General features: G+C 38.2%; 1 protein-coding gene across 3 annotated transcripts in view; it reads right to left on the bottom strand.

Annotated features, from left to right (window-relative positions):
* Window positions 1–27,782, bottom strand: part of LOC102965968 (RAD54 homolog B) — a 94,540-nt gene that overhangs the window by 62,886 nt on the left and 3,872 nt on the right. For 2 of the 3 annotated variants that reach the window (XM_042973202.1, XM_042973203.1), the window contains exon 3: window positions 14,274–14,442. In XM_042973202.1, the coding sequence (XP_042829136.1) occupies window positions 14,274–14,442 (169 nt within the window). Of the gene's footprint in view, window positions 1–11,626; window positions 11,692–14,273; window positions 14,443–27,782 lie in introns of those variants that run through there. The other variant, XM_042973204.1, reaches the window with a different exon arrangement.

Raw genomic sequence — 27,782 nt, forward strand, 5'->3', positions numbered from 1 at the left:
TAGATTTTACCGATTCAACTGGCAAAAGTTAAAAAAAGTTAGGGGCGCCTGGGTGGCTCAGTCGATTGAGCGTCTGACTTTGGCTCAGGTCATGATCTCACGGTTTGTGAGTTTGAGCCCCGCGTCGGGCTCTGTGCTGACAGCTCGGAGCTGGGAGCCTGTTTTGGATTCTGTCTCCTTCTCTCTCTGCCCTTCCCCACTTGTGCTCTGTCTCTCAAAAATAAATAAATGTAAAAAAAAAAAAATTTTTTTTTTAAAGTTAAAAAGGTTTAATTTAGCAGGATGTGTTAAAAAAAGATGGGGAGGAGGCTCCTGGGTGGCTCAGTCGGTTAAGCGTCAGACTTCAGCTCAGGTCCTGATCTCACGGTCCGTAAGTTCAAGCCCCGCGTTGGGCTCTGTGCTGTCAGTTGAGTCTGGAGCCTGCTTCCGATTCTGTCTCCCTCTCTCTCTGCCCCTCCCCCACTCACTCTCTGTCTCTATCAAAAAATGAATAAATGTTAAAAAAAAAAACTTAAAAAAAAAAAGATGGGGAAATAAATTCTCTCAGACGCTAATGATGGCAGAGTCATTTTGGAAGGCAGTTTGGCAGACCATATTAAAATGTAATGCATGGGGCGCCTGGGTGGCTCAGTCGGTTAAGCGTCCGACTTCAGCTCAGGTCACGATCTCGCAGTCTGTGAGTCAGAGCCCTGTGTCGGACTCTGGGCTGATGGCTCAGAGCCTGGAGCCTGTTTCAGATTCTGTGTCTCCCTCTCTCTCTGCCCCTCCCCTGTTCATGCTTTGTCTCTCTCTGTCCCCAAAATAAATAAACGTTAAAAAAAAAAATTAAAATGTAATGCAAAAATAATAATTAAAAAAAGTAATGCAAACACATTATGATTCTGACTACTATTTGCATAAGTTCGTAAGACCACATGCACAATGATATACACTGCAGGATTGTTTTTAACAAAAATCCTAAATAAACTATGATATAATCATACCACTGTTACTCTGCAGCGATTAAAAGAATGAGGTACCTCTATATGTTCTAAAATTAAAACAAGTATCTCCAAAGCATACTAGTGAAAACTGCAGGGGCACCTGGGTGGCTCAGTCAGCTAAGCGTCCGACTTCAGCTCAGGTCATGATCTCGCAGTTTGTGAGTTTGAGCTGTGTGCCGGGCTCTGTGCTGACAGCTCGGAGCCTGGAACCTGCTTCAGATTCTGTGTCTGCCTCTGCCTCTCTCTCTCTCTCAAAAATAAAAAAAAAATTAAAAAAAATTAAAAATTAAAAAAAAAAACTGCAAAGAATCCTCAACACAGAACAAAACAAAAAGCAACCTTTTCATTTTGGGAGTAGATATTTGCAAATGATACATCTGATAATGGGTTAAAATCCAAAACATATAAAGAATTTATATAACTTAACACCAAAAAAGAAACCCCACAAATAACCCAATTTAAAGTGGGCAGAGGACCTGAATACACATTTCTCCAAAGAAGACATCCAAATGACCAATAGACACATGAAAAGATGCTCAATATCACTAATCATTAGGGAAATGCAAATCGCCTCACACCAGTCAGAATGGTTGGTATCAAAAAGACAGACATAACAAGTGTTGGCAAGAATATAAAGAAAAAAACCTTCATGCACTGTTGTGGGAATGTAAATTGGTGCAACCAATGTGGAATACAGTATGGAGGTTCCTCAAAAAATTAAAAATAGAATTACCATATGATACAGTAATTCCACTACAAGAAATTTACCCTAAGAAAACAAAAACATTAATTCAACAAGACATATGCACCATGTTTATTGCAGCATTATTTACAACAGCCAAGATACAGAAGCAACCTAAGTGCCCACTGATAGATGTATGAATACAGAATATGTGGTACACACACACACACACACTAGAATATTACTCAGCCATAAAAAAAAAAGAATGAGATCTTGCCATTTGTAACAACATAGATGGTCACAAAGGGTATCATCTTAAGTAATATAAGTCAGACAAAAACAAAAACCATGATTTCACTTCCATGTGCATCTAAAAAACAAATGAACAAACAAAAGAAAACAGAAACAGACTCATGAAAACTGAGAATAAACTAGTAGTTGCCAGAGGGGAGGGGAGTAGGGGAATGGGCAAAATAGGTGAAGCGGATTAAGAGGTAGAAACTTTAAGTTATAAAATAGGTCATGGAAATAAAAATATATAGCATTGGGAATATAGTGAATAATATTGTAATAATGTTGTATGGTGACAGATGGTGACTACATTTTATCATGGTGAGCACTGAATAATGTACAGCTTGTCAAATCACTATGCTGTACACCTGAAACTAATATAACTAATGAAATCAACTATACTCCCAACAATAAAAGTTTTCTTGTATCAATTTTTAAAAGTAAGCTAGACTGGGCTGCCTGGGTGGCTCAGTAGGTTGAGTGTCCAACTTTGGCTCAGGTCATGATCTCATGGTTTGTGGGTTTGAGTCCCATGTCCGGCTCTATGCCGACAGCTCAGAGCCTGGGGTTCTTAGGTATTCTGTGTCTCCCTCTCTCTCTGCCCCTCCCCTGGTCACGTTCTGTCTCTGTCTCTCACTCAAAAATAAATATTTAAAAATAATAATAATAATAATAATAATAATAATAATAATAATAAAGTAAATAAATAAAAGTAAGAAAGACTGGGGTACCTGGCTGGCTCAGTCAACAGAGTATGTGACCCTTGATTTGGGGTTGTGAGTTCAAGTCCCATGTTGGGCATAAGCTTCCTAAAAAAAAATTTTTTTTAAACAAGACCAATGAATAGATGGGTATGTAATAAAGCAAATATAGTAAAACTTTAATTGTAGAATCAGGTAATGGGTATAAGGGTGCTCAGTACATGGGTACAATTCTTTCAACTTTTCTTTATGTTTAATAATTACCAAAATTATCGTTAAGAATAAAAATGAGTTATGGGGCGCCTGGGTGGCTCAGTCGGTTGGGCGTCCAACTTCGGCTCAGGTCATGATCTCGTGGTCCGTGAGTTCGAGCCCCGCATCAGGCTCTGTGCTGACAGCTCAGAGCCTGGAGCCTGTTTCAGATTCTGTGTCTCCCTCTCTCTCTGACCTTCCCCCATTCATGCTCTGTCTCTCTCTGTCTCAAAAATGAATAAACGTTAAAAAAAAAAAATGTTTTTAAAAAGAATAAAAATGAGTTAATATATTTTAACTCTTTAGTCATTAAAAATAGAATGTGGACAATTACAGCTATTAAATTTAACAATAAGAAATAACTGTGGAGTAGGGGTGATTTTTTTTTCCATGAACTTTAAGCAATAAAAGCACTGTGACTACTGAAATTATTTCTACATCTTAGGATAGTCAAAAAAAAAAAAAAAAAAAGGTGAGAAATTACACCTTATTAATCTGTCTTAGCCCAAATTCTCTGGCAACCAGAGCCTAAAGCAATGATTAGAGTGCTGGTGGCTTTATTTGGGAGTTTCTTACCCAGGACACCAAAGGTTAATAAAAAAAAAAGGAGGTGGGAGCTGAGGCAAGAACTGTGTAAAGCAAAGTCAGTGACTAGCACTTTACAACAAGCTATGAAAAGATACAGTAGGTCACTTGGCAAATGCATTTACTTGGTACCCTCCTTGGAACATTTACTGATAATAGTCTACAAAAAAGAACATACCTCAGAGTGGTCCACAGAGGAAAAAGAGGAATATATCTGGAAGGTTCTCTCCCGTCTCCTATTTCCCATTAGTCAAAGTTGATCCCACACACAGTAAACTTCACTCTACTTCCAGATTGTGTCATCCAGCCTCCACAAATGTGCAGGGTACTAAGCCCTGTGCTATGGTATTTCATCCAAGATTGGAAATGGCAGGAGGAACAGACACTCCCAAAATGTCAGTCTGGTTGGAAGGTAGCCACTAAGGAATAGGGCCCTGCTGCCCAGGTTATGCAACAGATCAGCCTATAGAGACAGAAGAGCAGTCTAGGAGCCAGGTGGTATTGAGAGAATCTGAGGAGGCACACAAAATTATATTCAATATTTTATAAGACCATAATATAACATGTAAGGAAGACGAAACAAACAAACAAAAAAAAAACACAAAATCTGCCACAAAAATAGGGTAAAAATGAGGGTGAATGCAAACCCTAAGAGTCATTCTGCTATAGCATTTATATCTCATACTTCATTGCTGTGCTTTGGTGATGACATTCTGTGATATTAAGCACCTGAGACAATCAAAAATTAGATTTCAGGGATCTTAACAAACCTTACAGAACTGAAGGAGTCTGAGGAAGAAAAACTCAGTCCTCTTCCTGTGTTACACCCTTCTCTCAGACAACCACCACACTCACACTTCTGATGTAAGATGTGAGGTTTTCCCCACCAAGTGATTCTGTGACACCACCTGGGTGTTCTACAATTTAACTCAATTTTAACACTATCTACCTGCAGATAGCATCAGATCCCACAGGTTAAGGAATCAGTCCCACAAACCTACTGCCTCCCTTCAGACGCGAATCGCATCTGTGCTTCTGACCAACAGGCTATAAATGTGAGGTTCCCATAATCCCAGGGATTCAAGTAATTTGCTAGAGCAGCTCACAGAACCCAAGACAACAGTTTACTTACTATTTACCAACTTATCATAAAAAGATATGGCAAAGGATACAGATGAACATCCAGATGGAAGAAATGCACAGAGCAAGTTACGTGGGAAGGGACGCAGAGCTTCCATGCCCTATCTAGGCAGCCAGTCTCCCAGCATCTCCACATGTTCACCAACCTAAAATCTCTCCAAACCTCATACTATTTATAGAGACTTCCTCATGTCAGGCATGATGTATTATTTAACTCCATTTCTAACTCTCTTCCCATGTGTGAAGAATGGAAGTGGAGCTGAAAATTCCCAGCCTGTAATCATGGACTGGTCTTCCTGAAAACCAGCCCCCATTTTGGAGCCCACCAAGAATCACCTCATTAGAATAAAAGACACTACTATCACCCAGGAAATTCCAAAGGATTTAGGAACTCTATGTCAGGAACCAGGGTCAAAGACCAAATACTAGAATGAGAAAATGTTCTTAGTATTGTCATTAATGAGGAAATTAGAAGAGTTTTAGGAGCTCTATGCCAGCAACCAGGGTCAGAGGCCAATAAATATATTTTATATTATCTCACAGAGTCAAATTATAGATTTTACCACAACCATGCTACATGAATCACAGACCTACTCTATATAATCTAGATTTACATTCATCTTCACAGAATACCTCCCTGTCTGGCCACATCATATTCTTGGGACAAAAAATATTTTGAACTAGGGGCACCTGGCTCAGTTGGTAGAGCATGTGATTCTTAAAATCGGAGTTGTGAGTTCGAACCCCACACTGGGTGTGGAGACTTCTTAAAAATAAAATCTTTAGGGGCGCTTGGGTTACTCAGTCAGTTAAGTATCCCACTCTTCATTTCAGTTCAGCTCATGATGTCATGATTCAAGGGATCGAGCCCTGCATCAGGCTCTGCACTGACAGCATGGAGCCTGCTTGGGATTTTCTCTCTCTCTCTCTCTCTCTCTCTCTCTCTCCCCCTCTCCCCCTCTCCCACTCATTCTCTCTCACTCAAAACAAATAACCTTAAAAAAATTTTAGTAAAATCTTTAAAAAATGTATTTTTTGAACTAAAGGAGCCTCTGTCCCAGAAGCTGGTTGGCAGAAACTTAGCCTTCAGTTAAATTTTATATACTAAAAATGTTGCTAAACTACTCATATTTACTTTAGCCATTTTTTCAACTAATCACTTATCAGTATAGTTAACATTATGGATATTGGAGGTATCTAACATCCATTCCATTCCTCCTCCATTGTGCAGCAGCCAGGAAATTAGGATGAGATAGCTCTCACTCCCAAGGACAGAAATGAAGAATGTGTATCTGACTGGTACATTGATGATTCTCAGAAACCAGTAAATCTTCCTTACAGCGGTAATATAGGTCTAAAGTTAGGAATCCCTCTGGTCACAATAAAGTGGCACAATATCAGCATGAAGTTAAGAAAAGTTATTTAATGATTATGAGTAGGGCACATCTGCCTGCCAACAGATAGATGAGAAAAAAAGAAGTATATGGCCCCAATGATTGCTGAAATCTATTACTTAACATGAGGGGAACCAGTTTAACAATGAAGCCAATCCTGTGGATGACAGATGAGAAAAAGAGAAAGAACTGGGCTCATGATGACATCCTTTAAACTGCTAGACCAGTCAACCGTGAAGCCTAGAATTTCTAGCTACACATGCCAATAAAATTCAATTATATAAGCCAGTATTTTTATTAATACATAAACTAAAAGCATATCAACTGGTATCTAAAGAACTGTGTTATCTTTCTTTCCATTGTGCTTATCCCATTTGCCTATTTTATCTTGCTTAAGTCACCACTTCACATTTTGTTTTTAAATGAGCCTTCAAAGAAGAGCCAACATATGAACACACACAATTCATTCCCCCAAAACTAGACACTGAACACCATTATTTCAATTATTCTACATCAGTCCTCCAAAAGCATAAAGCAAATTCCCAGTTTAAAGCTCTGTTCAAACAGGAATACTTCCATTTTGCACCCAATCCAAGTAACTGAGGAAATTTAGACCAAACTTAACATGCTTAATATGCTAGACAATGAAGAAACTTTCCAAAAGAGCTTAGTAAATACATCCCACAAAGTTTATACACCAGTAATTTTTAGCCCTGGGAGGAGGGATAGTAAGAGTTGTAAGACTCTCAGAGAAACTGAGTAAAGCTCCTTAGAAAAACACGTCTCCTTGTTTTAACTGCCTCTATTTATCTAGTTGGTGAGGAAAGGATTCCTGTTCTAGGGTTATAGGGATGGCCAAACACATAACACCTGACACTGAACAGGTACAAAAAACAGTAGTCACATATACTCACAGTGTCGGGGAGGAAGACTGCCATATTCATGTAGGGTCACAAAGGGGTTGCCCTCCAGAACACAGTGAACTACTAGGGGTGTGGGAGGCAGGCTTTGCAGTACCAAGAGGGTGAGGTGTCCCCCAGCTCCTACAGGCTTATTTAAATAATTCTGCAGCCAGGAGGGAAATGAAAGCTGCTATTCACAGATAAGCAGAAACTGTACCTGATCTATCTAATAAGGAGGGATGTTTAGCAAGGGGATCTTATCCTCAGGAGCAAAGTAGGGAACATTCTCAAGACATAACATTAAAAAGTTTAACTTAAAAGGCACAACAAAATAATATTTTTTAACAATTAGATTATCAAATACCAAAAAGTATAAGTATATACTCATATACAGATTAAGCATCACAATAAATGATACAAACATTACTCATTGCTGGTAGAAGGATAAACTTCTAACCTCTGCAGAGGGTAAATGACTATTATCCATCAAAATGCTAATGCACATACCTTGAAACCAGCACCCTACTCCAAGGTATTTATCCTATGGATAAATGGATATTTATGGACATATCCTCACATATGTATGTAATATATAGACATTAGTTGTAGCTTTGCTTGTAACAACAAAAGACCTCAAATAACATAAATATCCTTTAATAAAGCACTAGTTAAGTATATTTGGCATACCCATGCAATGAAATATTGGTAACTTTTAGGGGCGCTTGGGTGGCTCAGGTCATGATCTCATGTTTGGGGGGTTCAGGCCCGACATCATGCTCTGTGCTGACAGCGCAGAGCCTGGAGCTTGCTTTGGATTCTGCATCTCCCTCTCTCTGCCCCTCTCCCACTGGCTCTCTCTCTCAAAAATAAATAAGCATTAAAAAAAAATTTTTTTAAAGCATAAGGTAGAGGGGCGCCTGGGTGGCGCAGTCGGTTAGGCGTCCGACTTCAGCCAGGTCACGATCTCGCGGTCCGTGAGTTCGAGCCCCGCGTCAGGCTCTGGGCTGATGGCTCGGAGCCTGGAGCCTGTTTCCGATTCTGTGTCTCCCTCTCTCTCTGCCCCTCCCCCGTTCATGCTCTGTCTCTCTCTGTCCCAAAAATAAATAAAAAACGTTGAAAAAAAAAAATTAAAAAAAAAAAAAGCATAAGGTAGAGGAATTGTAGGAGAGGGGAAAATGGGTGGTGGGCATTGAGGAGGACACTTGTTGGGATGAGCACTGGTTGTTGTATGTAAGCAATGAATCAAGGGAATCTGCCCCCAAAACCAAGAGCACACTATACACAGTATGTTAACCAACCTGACAATAAATTATATTTGAAAAATAAAAATAAATAAAAAATAAAATAAACAGCATAAGGTAGTTCTAAATGTACTGACAAAAAGATTTCTAAGATATACTGTTACAGTAAAAATGCAATGTATAGAACATTGCAGCAGGTGAACAATCATTTGTATGGGGAGAATATATACACACAAATATGATTCAAAATGTAGGGGCGCCTGGGTGGCTCAGTCGGTTAAGCGGCCGACTTTGGCTCAGGTCATGATCTCGCGGTCCGTGGGTTTGAGCCCCGCGTTGGGCTCTGTGCTGACAGCTCAGAGCCTGGAGCCTGTTTCAGATTCTGTATCTCCCTCTCTCTGACCCTCCCCCATTCATGCTCTGTCTCTCTCTGTCTCAAAAATAAATAAAGGTTAAAAAAAAATTTTTTTTTCAAAATGTATAGAATATCTCCAAAAAGATACCCTAAAATTGAAAACTAGTTTGCCTCTAGAGAACTAGATGGCTACGGATCAGGGAAGGGAGTTTTTTTTATTATATTCTTCACGCCTTCTAAATTCCTTACCATGTGATGCATTACTTGTTGTTTTAAGTCATGAAGAACTACATTTTATAATTCTATTCATATGAAATATCCAAAACAGGCAAATCCATAGAGACAGGAAGCAGACTGGTGGTTGCCAGGGGCTATGTAGAAGTGGGGAGTGGAGAACTGATTGCTTAATTGGTCTGGGTTTTCTTTTAGCATCATGAAACTGGAATTAGATAGTGGTGACTGTTGCAAAACATTGTAAATATGCTAAATGCCACTCAGTTGTACACTTTAAATAGTTAAAATGGTGAATTCTATGTTATGCATATTTTATTACAATAAAAAATTAAACATTTATAAACTAAATATAAAACCAATAAAATTAAAAATCACAATAATTTAATATGATAGTGATACCTTACTGAAATTAAACCGTTATTCATGACATAAATATAATACCAACAGATTTGGCACAGGTTATTTTCAACAAGTTTTCTTTTCAACAAGATATATAATGGGTCAATTGTTAGACCATCTTAAGTGAATATATAAAAACTGCATTTGGTAGGAGTAGACCACTAACACATTCTGTTCAGCCCTCTTCTCATTTGAAGACATGAAAACTTATAATAATTATATAAGGTGGCCATCTAAAAGATCCAGCATATGTTTACATGCATTTATTCACATCAGTTAAAAGAAAATACAAAATTCTAAGCTTCTCTAAGAATTTATAAACACCTGAGAATACACCCAACCATCTCCAGGGACTTCAAACCCAATTGAAAAATACTTATCTAATATCTACACCGAGAAAGATTTTATCGCTCCCTTTTTATATCCTTAATCTTCCCCTCTTCACTACCTCATTCCTGACAGCCTATACCATACTACTTTTAAACAAGATTGGCTCAGTCAGTAGAGAGTGCAACTTTTTTTTTTAAGTTTATTTATTCTGAGAGAGACAGAGACAGCGTGAGCAGGGAAGGGTTAGAGAGAGAGAGAGGGAGAGAGAGGGAGAGAGAGGGAGAGAGAGGGAGAGAGAGGGAGAGAGAGGGAGAGAGAGGGAGAGAGAGGGAGAGAGAGGGAGAGAGAGGGAGAGAGAGGGAGAGAGAGGGAGAGAGAGGGAGAGAGAGGGAGAGAGAGGGAGAGAGAGAGGGGGAGAGAGGGGGAGAGAGGGAGAGAGAGGGGGAGAGAGGGAGAGAGAGGGAGAGAGAGAGGGGGAGAGAGGGGGAGAGAGAGGGAGAGAGACAAGCCCAAGCAGGCTCCACACTGTCAGTGCAGAGCCCAACACGGGGTTGGAACTAAAAAAAAACATGAGATCATGAACTGAGCCAAAACCAAGAGTCGGACACTCAACCAACTGAGCCACCCAGGGGACCCAAGCGTGCAACTTTGGATCTCGGGGTTGTGGATTCAAGCCCCATGTTGGATGTAGATATTACTTAAAACATAGAATCTCAAAAACAACAACAACAAAAAACAACAACTACCACCTCCTGGAACCCTGCTCTCTCTCAGGATACTATTCCTTCCCTTCACAACCAAATTTATTTTTACATACTTCATTTACTTATATTAACTTCATTTGCCTGTTTCCACTCATTAGTTCCCTACTACAATATGACTTTTGTTCCACTTTTTGGAACTGTTCTCTCAAATATCACCAAACCCTGAAAACTATAATGTTCCAGTAGCTTCTTCTTGACTACTGGACTTCTCTGAAGCATTTCAAAGCCAAAAGACTTACCCAAAGGACTTAATTACAAGTTTTCTAAGATCCTTTCATTCAGTCATAAATTATTTTTGAATTCATACTATTTGATTTAAAACCTGAACAACAGGGGTGCAACAGGGGTGCCTGGGTAACAGAGTCAGTTGGGCATCCGACTCTTGATCTCGGCTTAGGTCATGATCTCACGGGTTTGTGAATTCAAGCCCCACATCAAGTTGTGCACTGATGGCGTGAAGGCTGCTTGGGATTCTCTCTCTCCCCTTTGCTCCTCCCCCGCTTGTGCTCATTCTCTCTCAAAGTAAATAAATAAACTTAAAAATTTTTGTTTTAAAACCTGAAGAGAAAGTTCTTGCCTTAGGTGAAACAGGGTCAGGTAAATACATACAACACAAGATAGTGTGGTTGAACAGTTTGAGGGAGAACTAAGTCTCACCTTATAGTTCATCAGAATGAGAAGGAATCAGAAAAAATGAAACAATTTCTCTGTTTCTGAAGAAAGTAAATACAGTTCTGAATATCAGGAGGTCTAGAACTTCCTATATTAATTTTCGAAGACTGCCACAACAAAGTACCAAAAACCAGGTGGCTTAAGCAACAGAATTTATTCTCTCAAAATCTGGAGACCAGATATTCAAAATTAAGGTGTCAGCAAAGCCTTTTGCTCTCTGAAGATTTTAGGGGAGGATCCTTCCTTGCCACTTTCTAGAAAGCTTCTGGTGGTTGCCAACAATCCTTGGTGCTCCTTGGCTTGCAGCTACTCCAATCTCCGCCTTCGTCATCATGTGGTCTTTCTCTCTGTGTTTCTGGGTCTCTCTCTCCTCACAAGGATACCAGCTTTGTGATTTAGGGCCTAACACAGTATGACCTCATCTTAAGTTGATTACAACTGCAAAGACCCTATTTCCAAATAAGGTCACATTCGCGGGTACCATAGGTTACGACTTAAAGACATCTTTTTAGGGGACACAATTCAACCCATTATATATTTCCCCTCTTCCAGGCTTTAATTTTCTCAAGACTAGGCAAACAGCAGAGGCTGTAGACAAAAATAATAAATGAATGAATGAATGAATGAATGAATGAATGAATGAAATAATTTTTTTAAGACAGAGTGGGCCCTTCTAGCACATCTCCAAATAAGGCACATACCCTGAGCCATAGGTGAAGTCATTAGTGGTAGATCTACATCTTCTTTCTCACATAGGGACTATTATCTGCAAAGGAACAGGGTTTATAAAGAGACCTGAAGCGCTCAGTGAAGTTCAATGGAGTGAAAATATACTCATCAGGGAACTTTCAGTTGAGAAAGAAACCAAACTTAAATCAGCTTATGCAAAAATGATATTAATGATGAAGTATATATTAAATATTATGAATTACTACTAAGAAATTTTAAGAAATATAAGTGAAGTATTTAGAGATGATGTGGCATGACATCTGCAACTTATTTTCAAATGATCCAGAAAAAAAAGGGACATATAAGGGAGGGAGAAGCAAAAGATTAACAAATGCAGAATTTAGGATAATAATTATTCTTTCAACTTCTCTACATATAGGAAATTTTTCAAAATAAAAAGTGATAGGGGAAAATGACGACATATTTTAACTGGGACAAACAGATTTGGACCGTACTTCAAGATGGATTATGTGTAGGATTAAAAAGATGTGAAAAGGTGAATGTATACTACATGGATCTCTCATCTCCATACTTCTCCTCACACAACATCCTTCTCTAGTAATTCACCACAGAAAGCAAGATGTTTCTCACAATGCTCTTTTCCCCAATTAGCCTCTCTCTGAATGAGAGGCAGGAGGGTGTCAGGAGGTTGGCAAAGGTTCCCCAGTCCAGTGAATGTACCAAATCAGAGAAGGGATTAAGGGATTAAGGGTTGAGTAAATTAACTCCCTCTTCAATTTATCTTAACTCTTAACTCCCTCCTAATATTTAGCAGGTTAGAGAGTGAGAAACTATAGAACAAAAATAAAGCAGCAAATCAGTAACACAGAACATATTACAGAGTCTAAATATCACTCTCTGGTGAAGATTAGCTACCGTAATAGAAAAGAAAAAGGCATACATGGATCATTATCTGCCACCAGCTTGACAGTAGAGAAGAAAACCTGGGAAAACAGGATATCCACTTAACAAAGATGGAAGGAAAATAAGAGGAAGGGAGAAAAGGAAAAAAGAAGGAGAGACTAAATCAGTGAGACAGCGCAGCAGCTAAAGTGCCATAGCCAGAGCTGTCTCTAGGGATTTCAGATCCCTAGATCCAGCTCCAAAAGCCCTTTTCAACTTTGTCTTGACTCCAGTAACAACTTTTGAAAAGTTACAAGGAGCACATAAATGAAACTGAAGATCCTAGCCAGCTAGTAAAACACAGGATTCCTTTCTCCCACAAGAAGAAACTAACCCATTCAGAGGTAAAATGTACTAATCATCACAAAGCTCAAAAAGGGTTAAGTGCTTAAGGAATCTTATTGATTAGCACTGGTATCTTGAGAATGACAATTACTCTTCTATAGACCAGCAGATGGGGCTCTCTCCCTGAATCTGTTTATTCAAGCAAAAAATGAATAAAAGGTCATTTGGAAAAATGTAGTCTTAATGTTGTCTTTCACAAGGTCAAATAAACACTAGTAAACAACTCTATTCTTTTAATTACTTGTAGAATATTAATCTCTGACAGGTACAAAAAGAAACATAATCATTATTTTAACCCAATTCAACAATGCAGGGAGGGAGCATCTGTTAAATCCTTGGTTCTCCTTCAATTACATACCCTCATAATACAAATCTGATTTGGAGGTACTCTATGGACTATTATGAATTAACAATTTTATTCATTTCAAGTTCACCTCTCCAACTTAGCACTGTTAACATGGTTTTAAAATTTTTTTTAATTTTTTTTTAAAGTAGGCTCCATGCTCAACATGGGGCTTGAACTCATGACCCTGAGATAAAGAGTTGTATACTCTACCTACTGAGCTAGCCACGTGCCCCAACATGGTTTTTAAAAAAATTTTTAATCAAACCTTTAAACAGAATTTATTGGGGCGCCTGGGTGGCTCAGTCGGTTAGGCGGCCGACTTCGGCTCAGGTCATGATCTTGCAGTCCGTGAGTTCTAGCCTCGCGTCGGGCTCTGTGCTGACAGCTCAGAGCCTGGAGCCTGCTTCATATTCTGTGTCTCCCTCTCTCTGACCCTCCCCTATTCATGCTCTGTCTCTCCCTGTCTCAAAAATAAATAAACGTTAAAAAAAATTTTTTAAATAAACAGAATTTATTTTGGTACTTGAGGAAAAGACCATGTTTGACCAACAAGTTTACAATTAACAGTCTTAGATACCTACTATAAAGTACAAGATTTGAATTACATGGTTATCAATCCAATAATTAAAGAAATTATGACAACATAGGGCGCCTGGGTAGCTCAGTTAAGCATCTGACTCTTGGATTTGGCTTAGGTTGTGATCTCATGGTTCATGGGTTCAAGCCTCACGTCGGGCTTTTCACTGACAGTGTGGAGCCTGCTTAGGATTCTCACTCTCCCTCTCTCTCTCTGCCCTTCTCCTGCACATGCTCTCTCTCAAAATAAATAAAAATTAAAAAAAAGAAAAAAAAAAAAAAGAAAGACTGAAAAAAGAAATTATGGCAACAAAAAAACGAATTGCCAAGAACCTAGGGGTATTTCAACACTTTTCAAATACAACATTCAATTTTGAAAATAGTCAACTTAAATAATACTGTACTACAACTGGTCAAGTGTAAACCTAATCAATAAAAAGCAGTCTTACCTGTATGAGGTGGATCTAATGTTGCCATTACAGATACTTCAAGACAGTGTTTTCCATTGTAATTATGCCCGTGATTAATTTCTCTAGCACTTCCGTCAGTAGGCAGATTTAAACTGCATATTTGGGTATTATTTTGTAACTGAAGAAAGGTATTCTTATTTGCAGCAACCTAAAAGAAGGAAATATGTATTTTATGCAGAAATTAAATCTAATTTTCCATATTTTTATATAATAAATTCCTAATTTAAAATATGAACTACCAACTTCTCTATATCTTAAAAGGAAATAGGCATTTTAAAATAAATTAAAAATCCAATTTTACTGTCTACTAAACTATTAAACTTTTAATTATGTTATAAAAGCTAAAGACATAATAAAATGAAAATTATGCTTATAATTATAGTGTAAACAATGTATCAGAAGAGTTTTTAAACATGTCATAACAAGCCATTCTCAGAATCAACTGTGTTTTTTTCTTGCCAAATTTCTCAATATTAAAATCAATATTTAAATATTCTCCATTTTTATGTGGGATAATGGTACTGTCACTGTGTTGGTTACAGAGACAAATACTGAACTGTTTACAAATGAAAAGATATTCCTGGGATTTGCATCAAAATAATGAGTAGATTGCACCAAAAATAATAAGACACCTAGGAATAAACCTAACCTAACCAAAGGTAAAAGGTAAGAGGTAAAAGACCTATACTCTGAAAATTATGAACACTGATGAAAGAAACTGAAGATAACACAAAGAAATGGAAAGACATTCCATGCTCATGGATTAGAAGAACAAATATTGTTCAAATGTCTATACTACCCAAAGCAATCCACACATTTAAGGCAATCTCAATCAAAATACCACCAGAGGAGCCTGGATGGCTCAGTAAGTTAAGTGGCTGATTTCCACTTAGGTCATGATCTCACAGTTCATGAATTCAAGCCCCACATGGGGCTCTGTGCTGACAGTGTGGGGCCTACTTAGGACTGTCTCTCTCTCCCTCTCTCTCTGCCCCTCTCACACACAAACATGCCTCTCTCTCTCTCTCTCAAAATTTTTGTTTTAAAAAAACAAAATTACCACCAGCATTTTTCACATTACTAGAACAAACAATCCTAAAATTTATATGGACTCCAAATAGACAAAGCAACCCTGAAAAATCAGAGCTGGAGGGATCACAATTCCAGACCTCAAGTTATATTACAAAACTGTAGTAATGAAAAGAATATAGTACTGCCATAAAAATAGACACATAGTTCATAGAACAGAATACAAAACCCAGAAACAAACTCACAATTATATGGTCAATTAATCTTCGACAAAGCAGGAAAGAATATCCAATGGAAAAAAGGCAGTCTCTTCAGCAAATGGTGCTGGGAAAACTGGACAGCTCCATGCAAAACAATGAAACTGGACCACCTTCTTACACCATACACAAAAATAAATTCAAAATGGATTAAAGACCTAAATGTGAGACCTAAAACCATAAAAATGCTAGAAGAGAGAGCACAGACGGTAATTTCTCTGACACTGGCTGTAGCAACTTTTTTCTAGATAGGTCCCCTAGGGCAAGGGAGACAAAAGCAAAAATAAACTACTGGGACTACATCAAAGTAAAAAGCTTCTTACACAGCAAAGGAAACAATCAACAAAACTAAAGGGTAACCTACAGAATACGAGAAGATATTTGCAAATGCTATATCAAATAAACGGTTAGTATCTAAAATATATTTTAAAAAAACTTATACAATACACCCAAAACAAATAATCCAATCAAAAATGGACAGAAGACATGAATAAAAACTTCTGCAAAGACATACAAATAGCCAACATACACATGAAAAGATGCTCAACATCACTCATCATCAGGGAAACGCAAATCAAAACTACAATAAGGCATCACCTCACACCTGTCACAATGGCTACACAATCGACAACACAGGAAACAAGAGATGCTGGTGAGGATATAGAGAAACAGGAACCCTCATGTATTATTGGTGGAATGCAAACTGCTGCAGCAACTGTGGAAAACAGTATGGAAGTTCCTCAGAAAGTTAAAAATAGAACTATCCTATGATCCAGTAATTACACTACTAGGAATTTACCCAAAGAATACAAAAACACTAATTCAGCCAGGTGTGGTGGCATGCACCTGTAGTCTCAGCTACTCAGGCTGAAACAGGAGGATTGCTTGAGCCCAGGAATTCTGGGCTGTGGCGCGCTATTCCAACTGGGTGTCTGCACTAAGTTTGGCATCAATATGGTGGCCTCCTGGGAGCGGGGGACCACTAGGTTGCCTAAGGAGGGGGTGAACCAGCCCAGGATGCAAAAACACTAATTCAAAGTATTATGCATCCCTACATTTACAGCAGCATTATTTACAATGGCCAAGATATGGAAGCATCCCAAGTGTCCATCAAATGATGAATGGATAAAGAAAATGTGGTGTGTACACGCACATACACACACACAAACACACACACACACACACACACACACACACACACACACACACACACACACAGAGGAATATTATTCAGCCTTAAAAAAAAGAATGAAATCTTGCCATTTGCAACAACATGGATGGCGATAAAGAGTATAATGCTAAGTGAAATAAGTCAGAGAAAGACAAATACCACATGATTTCACTCATATGTGGAACTTAAGAAACAAAACAAATGATGCACCAAAAACCATAAAATACCTAGGAATAAACCTAAACAAAGAGGTAAAAAATCTAAAGTTCATGAAAAAAATTGAAGATGACACAAAAAAATGGAAAAACATTCCATGCTCATGTATTGAAGAACAAATATTGTTAAAATGTCGACACTACCCAAAGCAATCTACATAGTCAATGCAATCCCTATCAAAAATAACATCAGCATTCTTCACAGAGCTAGAATAAACAACCTTAAAATTCATATGGAACCTGAAAAGACACGAAGAGCCAAAGCTATCCTGAAAAAGGAAACCACAGCTGAAGGCATCACAATCCCAGACTTCAAACTGTATTACAAAGCTGTAATCATCAAGACGGTATGGTACTAACACACAAACAGACACATAAATCAATGGAGAACCCAAAATAGAGAACCCAGAAATGGACCCACAAACATATGGCCAACTAATTTTTGACAAAGCAGGAAAGAATATCCAATGGAATAAAGACCATCTCTTCAGCAACTGGTGCTGGGAAAATGGACAGTGACATGCAGAAAAATGAACCTGGACCATTTTCCTACACCATGCACAAAAATAATCTCGAAACGGATGAAAGACCTAAATGTAAGACAGGAAGCCATCAAAATCCTAGAGGAGAAAACAGGCAAAAACCTCTTTGACCTTGACAGCAGCAACATCTTACTTGACATGCCTCCAGAGGCAAGGGAAACCAAAGCAAAAATGAACTACTGGGACCACATCAAGATAAAAAAGCTTCAGGGCACCTGGCTAGCTTAGTTGGATAAGCGTCTGACTTTGGCTCAGATCATGATCTCACGGTTTGTGAGTTCAAGCCCATGTCAGGCTCTGTGCTGACAGCTGAGAGGTTGGAGCCTGCTTCCGATTCTGTGTCTCCCTCTCTCTCTGTTCCTCCCCTGCTTGCACTCTGTCTCTCTCTCTCTCAAAAGTAAAAAATAAAGATTAAAAAAAAAAAGATAAAAAGCTTCTGCACAGTGAAGGAAATAATCAGCAAAACTAAAAGGTAACCAATGGAATGGGAGAAGATATCTGCAAATGAAGTATCAGATAAAGGATTAGTATCCAAAATCTATAAAGAACTTATGAAACTCAACACCCAAAACAGAAATAATCCAGTGAAGAAATGGGCAAAAACAGGTCTTCTCCAAAGAAGACATCCAAATCACTAACAGACACATGAAATACTGCTCAACATCACTCATCATCAGGGAAATACAAATCAAAATCACAATGAGAGATCACCTCACACCTGTCAGAATGGCTAACATTAACAACTCAGGCAACAACAGATGTTGGCGAGGATGCAGAGAAAGAGGAACCCTTTTGCACTGCTGGTGGGAATGCAAACTGGTGCGGCCACTCTGGAAAACAGTATGGAGGTTCCTCAAAAAATTAAAAATAGAACTACCCTATGACCCAGCAACTGCACTACTAGGTATTTATCCAAGGGATACAGGTATGCTGTTTCAAAGGGACACATGCACCCCAATGTTTATAGCAGCACTACCTACGACAGCCAAAGTATAGAAAGAGCCCAAATATCCATTGACTGATGAATGGTTAAAGATGTGGTACATATATACAATGGAATATTACTCAGCGATCAAAAAGAATGAAATCTTGCCATTTGCAAATGAAACTAGAGTGTATTATGCTAAGCGAAACAAGTCAGTCACAGAAAGATAAGTATCATATGACTTCACTCGTGTGGAATTTAAGATACAAAACAGATTAACATAAAGGAAGGGAAACAAAAATAATACAAAAACAGGGAGGGAGACAAACCATGAGAACAAACTGAGGGCTGTTGGAGGGGTTTGGGTGGTGGGATGGGCTAAATGGGCAAGGGGCATTAAGGAGGGCACTTGTTGGGATGAGCACTGGGCGTTATACGTTAAGCGATGAATCACTAAATTCTATTCCTGAAACCATTATTACACTACATGTTAACTAACTTGGATGTAAATTAAGAATGCTAATGATGATAATAAGAAACGCGCAAAGGGGAATTAAAAAAGAACAAGAGACAAACCAAGAAACAGACTCTTAACTATAGAGAACAAACTTATGGTTATCAGAGCAGAGGTGGGGGTGGTGAGGATGGGTGAAATAGGTAATAGGGATTAAGGGGTGCACGTGTCATGACAAGCATTGGGTGATTAAAATAAAAACTTAAGGGGCACCTGGCAGGCAACTCTTAATCTCAGGGTTGTAAATTCAAGCAGCATATTGAGTGTAGAGATTACTTAAAAATAAAATATTTAAAAATAAAAACTTTACAAAATTAATGAGTAAAGAGGAACTAGGGAGGGAACTGAAGAGGTAAAAATGAAACAAGACTGGCCATGAACTGATGATCATTGAAGCTAAATAATGGGTGCATAAAGGTTATATATATTTTTTCTCTATTTCTGTACATGTATTAGTTTTCTATTGCTGCTATAACAAATGAACACAAATTTAGTGGCTTAAAAACAATGCAAATCTATCATTTTGCAATTCTGTATGTTAGAACTCTGACTTGAATCTCACCAGACTAACATCAAGGTGATCAGCAAGGATGCACCCCTTTCTTGAAGTTCTAGAATACATTTCCTTGTCTTTGCAAACTTTTTTTTAAATTTATTTTTTAATTTACATCCAAGTTAGTTTGCATATAGTGCAACAATGATTTCAGAAGATTACTTAATGTCCCTTATCCATTTAGCCCATCCCCCCTCCCACAACCCCTCTAGCAACCCTCTGATTGTTCTCCATATTTAAGAGTCTCTTATGTTTTGTCCCCCTCTCTCTGTTTATATATGTTACTTTTGCTTCCCTTCCCTTATGTTCATCTGTTTTGTATCTTTAAGTCCTCATATGAGTGAAGTCATATGATATTTGTCTTTCTCCAACTAATTTCACTTAGCATAATAGCCTCTTGTTCCATCCACATAGTGGCAAATGGCAAGATTTCATTTTTGATTGACTAGTAATACTCCATTGTATATATATACCACATCTTTTTATCCATTCATCCATCATTGGGCATTTGGGCTCTTTCCATACTTTGGATGTTGTTGATAGTGCTGCTATAAACATTGGGGTGCATGCGTCCCTTCGAAACAGCATACCTGTATCCCTTGGATAAATACCTAGTAGTGCAGTTGCTGGGTCATAGGGCAATTCTATTTTTAATTTTTTGAGGAACCTCCGTACTGTTTTCCAGAGTGGCCGCACCAGTTTGCATTCCCACCAGCAGTGCAAAAGGGTTCCTCTTTCTCTGCATCCTCGCCAACATCTGTTGTTGCCTGAGTTGTTAATGTTAGCCATTCTGACAGGTGTGAGGTGATATCTCATTGTGGTTTTGATTTGTATTTATTTCCCTGATGATGAGTGATGTTGAGCAGTTTTTCATGTGTCAGTTGGCCATCTGGATGCCTTCTTTGGAGAAGTGTCTACTCATGTCTTTTGCCCGTTTCTTCACTAGATTATTTGTTTTTTGGGTGTTGAGTTTTATAAGTTCTTTATAGATTTTGGATACTAACCCTTTATCTGATCTTTATCTGATACTTCATTTGCAGATATCTTCTCCTATTCCGTTGGTTGCCTTTTAGTTTTGGTGATTACTTCCTTCATTGTGCAGAAGCTTTTTATCTTGATGAGGTCCCAATAGTTCATTTTTTGCTTTGGTCTTCCTTGCCTCTGGAGGCATGTCAAGTAAGAAGTTGCTGCTGCCGAGGTCAAAGAGGTTTTTGCCTGTTTTCTCCTCTAGGATTTTGATGGCTTCCTATCTTACATTTAGGTCTTTCATCCATTTTGAGTTTATCTTTGTGAATGGTGTAAGAAAGTGGTCCAGGTTCATTTTTCTGCATGTCGCTGTCCAGTTTTCCCAGTACCATTTCCTGAAGAGACGGTCTTTATTCCATTGGATATTCTTTCCTGCTTTGTCAAAAATTAGTTGGCCATACGTTTGTGGGTCCATTTCTGGGTTCTCTATTCTGTTCCACTGATCTGAGTGTCTGTTTTCATGCCACGTCTTTGTGAACTTCTAAGTCATCCACATTCCCTGGATTGTGGTCCCCTTCCTCCTTCTTCAAAGCCAGCTACTCTGTATCTCTCTGACCCTGCTTACATAACCACATTTCCTTAACACTCTCTTCTGTCTCCCTCTTCTACTTTTAAGAACCTTTGTCATTAAACTGAGCGGACCCAGATAATCCAGGATAACCTCCCCACCTCAGGGTCTTCTTTAACATTAATCACCTAGTCCAAGTTCCTTTAGCTATGTAAGGTAACATATTCACAGGTTCCAAGAATTAAAATATGGATGTTTTGGGAGGTCCATTTTTCTGCCTACCAGAGTATATGTTTGAATTTTTTTAAATATAACTCACAATAACAGACATAGTTGCCATATCTTTATAAATATTTATCAAAATAAGTTTCAGAGGCAATCAAAAAACCTATAAGATTCCAAAGTCAAAACAATGAACAGAGGCCATAAATTTATTTTTACATACTTTCAAACTTAAAGAAACATTACAAAAATACAAGGAAATCCCTGATAGCATTTACCCAGATTCACCATTTATTTACATTTTGCTCCATTTGTTTTCCCTTCTTCCCTCTCTTTATGTGTATATGTGTGTTTATATTTGAGATAGAGCTGGAGACACTGTGCTCCTTTACTTCTAAATATTTCCAGATGTGTTTCCAAAGAACAAAGACATTCTCTTCCACAATCACAGTAAAATTACCAAAATCAAGATTTAACATTGCTATATTATTATCTAACCCACAGTCCACATTCAAATTCAGCCACTTATCCCAATAATGTCTTTTATAGTTTTTTCCCTGAGCCATGGCCAATATCAGATCATATATTATATTTAGCAAGCATGGTTCTGTAGTCTCTAATCTAGAATAATTCCTCAACGTTTATTTGTCTTTTGAGACTTTGACACTTTTGAAGAGTACAGGCCATTTTGTAGAATGTCCCAATATGGATTGTCTGATGTTTCTTATGATTAGCTTCAGGTTATACAATTTGGACAGAAATACCACTGTTCATCATACCAAGAGGCACATACTACTGATTTGCCCCATCACTTAAGTATATATTTGATAAAGGTGTCATTAGCCAGGTCTCCCTGAAAAGTTAGTATTTTTCCCTTTTTTATTATTTATTTTTGAAAAAAAGAACAAGCAAGCAGGGGAGGGGCAAGGAGAAAGAAGGAGAGAGAATCCCAAGCAAGATCCAGTGCCCAGGACAGAGCCCAATGTGCAGTTTGAACCCACGAACCAAGACCCGAAATCAAGAGCCAAACGCTTAACCAAGTGAGACACCCAAGTGCCCAACCTTTGTAAGTCTTAAAAGCATGTTGTGGGACACCTGGGTGGCTCAGCGGTTAAGCGTTTGGCTCTTGGACGTCAGCTCAGGTCATGATCTCAAAGTTTCGTGAGTTTGAGCCCAGCATCGGGCTCTGTGCTCACAGCACAGAACCTGCTTGGGATTCTCTCTCTCTCCCTCTCTCTCTCTGCTCTCCAACCCACGTTGTCTTTGTCTCTCTCAAAAATAAACTTAAAAAAAAAAAGTCATCTAGGGGCACCTGGGTGGCTCAGTTAAAGTTTCTGACTTCAAAGTCAGTTAAGCATCTGACTTTGGCTCAGGTCATGATCTCACGGTTCGTGGGTTCAAGCCCTGCATCGGGCTCTGTGCTGACAGCTCAGAGCCTGGAGCCTGGTTCAGAATGTGTCTCCCTCTCTCTTCTGCCCCTCCCCTACTTGCACTCTATCTCTCTCTCAAAAATAAATAAATATTTTTAAAAATCATCGTAAAAAGTATGTTGTGAGAAGATGCTTGAATCTATTCAAATATCTTATTTCCTCAAACATTCATGCACTAGTTTGGGTATCCATTGAACTTTTTTTTTATGGACAAGTAAACACAGCTAAGGCCAACAACTGCTATGGAAAGCAAGGCAGGTAAGGAGGAAAAAAAGTCATTCTAGCCAATGTCCAAATATCTAGGAGGTATTAATGGTTCTCCATGCCTCAAACTTCCTTCTAGAGTTCATACTAACCAGTCCAGTCCCTTACATTGTTGTAGAAATTACACAAATTGGGGGTGCTGGGTGGCTCAGTCAGTTAACCATCTGACTCTTGATTTCAGTTCAAGTCATGATCTCATGGTTCGTGGGATCAAGCCCCACATCAGACAGCACAGAGCTGGCTTTGCATCCTCTCTCTCTTTCTCTGCCCATCTCCTGCTGGTGCTCTCTTTTTCTCTCGCTCTGTCTCTCTCAAAGTAAATAAATAAACTTAAAAAAAAAAATCACACAGATTGATTCTGTTCCATGGATTAAGAACTAATGTGCAAACTCTTTGTTATAGAGTACACTAATATTAAATGTATTAATTCCCTTTAAAATCCTGTCATATTGGGGTCCCTGGGTAGTTCAGTCAGTTAAGCATCTGACTTCAGCTCAGGTCATGATCTCATGGTTTGTGAGTTTGAGCCCCACATCAGGCTCTCTGCTGTTAGCACAGAGCCTGCTTCTGATCCTCTGTCCCTCTCTCTTTCTGCCCCTCCCCCGTGAATGCACACTCTCTCTCAAAAATAAATATTAAAAAAATTTTATAAAAAATAAAATCCTGCCATATTGTAGGTGCTTAAATGTGTTCCCATGTAATAAACATGCAACTTAAAATTCTTCCTTTATCCCCACAAATCATTCTTAAGCATATATTGTTGTATGCTAATAAGCTCCTTTAATTGGAGTACTGAAGGCAGTTTTCTCTTCAGCCCTGGCTTAAGAAACGGCTAAACTTTTGTTTTAATTGAGGCTTAACTGAGATATAACATATTAGTTTCAAGTGTACAGTGGAATGCTTCAAGATTTGAATATATTTCAAATTGATCACCACAATAAACATAGTTAACATCCATCACCATACATAGTTACAAAAAATTTTTCTTGTGATGAGAATTTTTAAAGTCTACTTCTTAGGGGCGCCTGGGTGGCTCAGTTGGTTAAGCAGCCAACTTCGGCTCAAGTCATGATCTTGCAGTTCATGAATTCTAGCCCTGCATCAGGCTCCATGCTGACAGCTCAGAGTCTAGAGCCTCTTCAGATTCTGTGTCTCCCTCTCTCTGCCCCTCCCCCACTCACATTCGGTCTGTCTCTCTCTCTCAAAAATGAATAAACATTAAAAAAATTTTTTTAAAAATAAAGTCTACTTCTTAGCAACTTATGGCATCCATTTTATTTTCTAACACTGTCACTTCTATTATGATTTAGCATTCCACTTTAAGGAAGAGCTTACTCTTCTCCCCATTTACTTATTTACTTATCTCACTATATATTCAGACTCTATTATTTAATGAATTACTACCCACAAGCACATTTATTTTGACAATTTGTTCCAGATTTTGTATTTATCAGACCAAATAAAAACTCCTGAGGTTACCAAAACAGCACTTTTTAGTATGGAATAACTCAATCTAAGATAAATATTCTAAGAACAAAAGTTAGGAATGGAATAGACTAAGGTAAAGTTAATTGCCAAAGGTTCTCATGTTGCCTTGCTTAAAATAGCTGTATAATTTCAAAAATGCCTACTTAGAAAATGTCTAGTTTTAAAAAATAACTATTTAGTTTCCTGATATAATTCAAAGAGTAAATCGGTGGTTTTGGTCTCAAATTAGTCCTCAGAAACAACATTTAAAAAAAAAAGGGGGGGTGCCTGGGTGGCTCAGCTGGTTAAGCATCTGACTTCAGCTCAGGTCATGATCTCAAAGTTTGTGGGTTCAGCCCCACATCGGGCTCTGTGCTGACAACTCAGAGCCTGGAGCCTGCTTTGGATTCTGAGTCTCCCTTTCTCTCTCTGCCCCTTCCCTGTATGAACTCTGTCTCTCTCTCTCTCTCTCCCTCTCAAAAATAAACAAACATTAAAAAAAAATTTTTTTTAAACAAACAAAAAAAAAACTACATCAAAAATTAAACCTTAAGTCAAGGGTGTCAAAATGATTAATGGGTAAAGAAAGTCTTTTTAACATCCTGGAACAACAAGGTATCCACATACAAAAGAATGAATTTGCACCCCTATCTCACACCATGCACAAAAAGGAACTCAAAATGGGTCACAGACCAAAATGTAAGAACTAAAACTACAAAACTCTTAGAAGAAAATATGAGACAAGAAAAAAAAATTCTGTAACTATGTGCAGTGACAGATGATAACTAGACTTATCATGATCATTTCACAGTATATACAAATATCATTATGTTGTATACCTGGATATAATGCTGTATGTCAATCATACCTCAATAAAAAACAAATAAGTTTTTTTTTTTAGGTTCTAATTTTAAGTCATCAATACACCCAACATGGGGCTCAAACTCACAACTTCAAGATCAAGAGTCGCATGCTCTACCACCTGACCCAGCCAGGCACAACAAAAAAAAAGTTCTTTAAAAAACAAAATACAGGGGCAGCTGGGTGGCTCTGTCAGTTAAGCGTCTGACTTCGATTCAGGTCATGATCTCACTGTTCACGAGTTCAAGCCCTGCGATGGGCTCTATGATGACTGCTCAGAGCCTGAAGCCTACTTTGGATTCTGTGTCTTCCTCTCTCTCTGTCTCTCTCTCTCTCTCTCTCAAAAATAAACATTAAAAAACTAAAAATTAAAAAACAAAAATACAGGAGTAACTATTCATGACCTTCTTAGATATACTACCAAAATCACAAGGACTAACATCAAAAAAATTAGATAAATCTAACTTAGTCAAAATTAAAAACTTCTGTGCTACAAATGATACTATCTAAAAAGTGAAGAATAACCAACAAAATGAGAAAACGTTTGCAAATAACGTATCTGATAAGAAGCTGTAGCTAGAATATATTTTTTTTAAAAACACTCTAGTGGCACCTGGCTGGCTCTGTCAGTGAAGTGTGAGACTCATGTTCTTGGGTTGTAAGTTCAAGCCCCTCATTAGGTGTAGAGATTACTTAAAAAATTAAAAATCTTAAAGAAAAAAAACTCTTACAACTCTATAATAAAAAGCAAATAATCCAGTTTTACAAGGGTCAAAGGATCTGAACAGACAGTTCTCCAAATAAAATACACAAATGGCCAATAAGCACATATAAAGATGCTCAACAACATTTAGCCACCAGTGACACACAAATCAAAACCACAAATGACATACTACTTCACCCACTAGTATGGCTACAATCAAAAAGATCTTAAGTGTTGACAGGGATGTGGAGAAACTGAAATCCTCATACACTGATGGTACAAATGAAACTACTGCAGCTACCTTGAAAAAGAGTCTGGCAGTTTATTAATGAAAGATTAAACAGAGTTATCATATGATCCAGCAATTCCAAACCTAGGAATATAACTAAGAAAAATGAAAACATATGTCTACACAAAAACTTACACACAAATGTTCATAAGCATTATTAATAACTCATAATTTAAGGAGCACCTGGATGGCTCAGTTGGTTAAGCGTCTGACTTTGGCTCAGATCAGGATCTTGTGGCTCATGGCTTCAAGCCCCTCATTGGGCTCTGTGCTGACAGCTCAGAGCCTAGAGCCTGCTTTGGATTCTGTGTCTCCCTCTCTCTCTGACCCTCCCCCACTCACCCTGTCTCTCTCTCTCTCAACAATAAACATTAAAAAACTTACAATAACTCATAATTTGAAAAGTGGAAACGATCCAAATGCCTGTCAACTGATGAACAGATAAATAAAATGTGGTGTATTAATATTAATATTATACAGTATGGTAGGCAGAATAATGCTTCCCAAAGACATTTATACTAATCCCCAGAATCTGTGAATATGTTACAAGGCAAAAGAACTCTGCAGATGTAAAATGTGCTCAAAGTAATCTCTCCCGGAATGGAGACTGTCCTGGATTATCCAGGTGGCGCAATCTAATCAAATGATTCCAGTTTGAGAGAACCAGAGACATAACAACATGGCAACAGAAATTATCATTGCTGGCTTTGAAAATTAAAGAAGGGGGCCAGGAGCAAAAAATAAATTCAGGTGGCCTATCAAACCTAGAAAAAGCAAAGGAAATAGATTATCGCCTAAAACTTCCAGAAATTAATGCAGCCCTGCCAACACCTTGATCTTAGCCCAGTGAGACCTGTTTTGGACTTCTGACCTATAGAACTTTAATAGATTTGTGTTTCTTTAAGCCACTAAACTTGTGGTAATTTTTTATAGCAGGAATAGAAAACTAATAAATTTGGCAATAAAAAGAAATAAATTATTGATACGTACTAAAACATGGATAAGAAAACCATTACACTAACTGGAAAAAGCCAGTCACAAAAAGCAATGAGTATGATGAACGTATGATTCCATTTATATGAAATGTCCCTAATAGGCAAATCTACAGAGACGGAAAAATGATTAGTGGTTGCCAAGCACTGAAAGAGTTTGGGAAAAATGGAGAATGACTGTTAATATATATAAGTTTTCTTTCTGGAGTGATGAAAATGTTCTTTTTTTTTCTTTTTTTTTTTTTTTTTTTTTAAGAGAGAAAGAGATTGCACCCGCACAGGAGAGGGAGAAAAAGAAATAATCCCAAGCAAGCTGCACATTTAGCATGGAACCTGACATGGGGCTTGATCCCATGACCCTGGGATCATGGCCTGAGCCAAAATCAAGAGTCAGATGCAACTGAGTCACCCAGGCGCCCAGTGATGAAAACGTTCTAAAATTGATTTCTGTGATCACCGTACAACTCTGTGAATATGGTAAAGACCAATGACAGGGCGTCTGGGTGGCTCAAGCAGTTGG

The sequence above is a fragment of the Panthera tigris genome, chromosome F2 (assembly GCF_018350195.1).
Source record: "Panthera tigris isolate Pti1 chromosome F2, P.tigris_Pti1_mat1.1, whole genome shotgun sequence".
In the NCBI taxonomy this organism is placed as follows: Eukaryota; Metazoa; Chordata; class Mammalia; order Carnivora; family Felidae; genus Panthera; species Panthera tigris.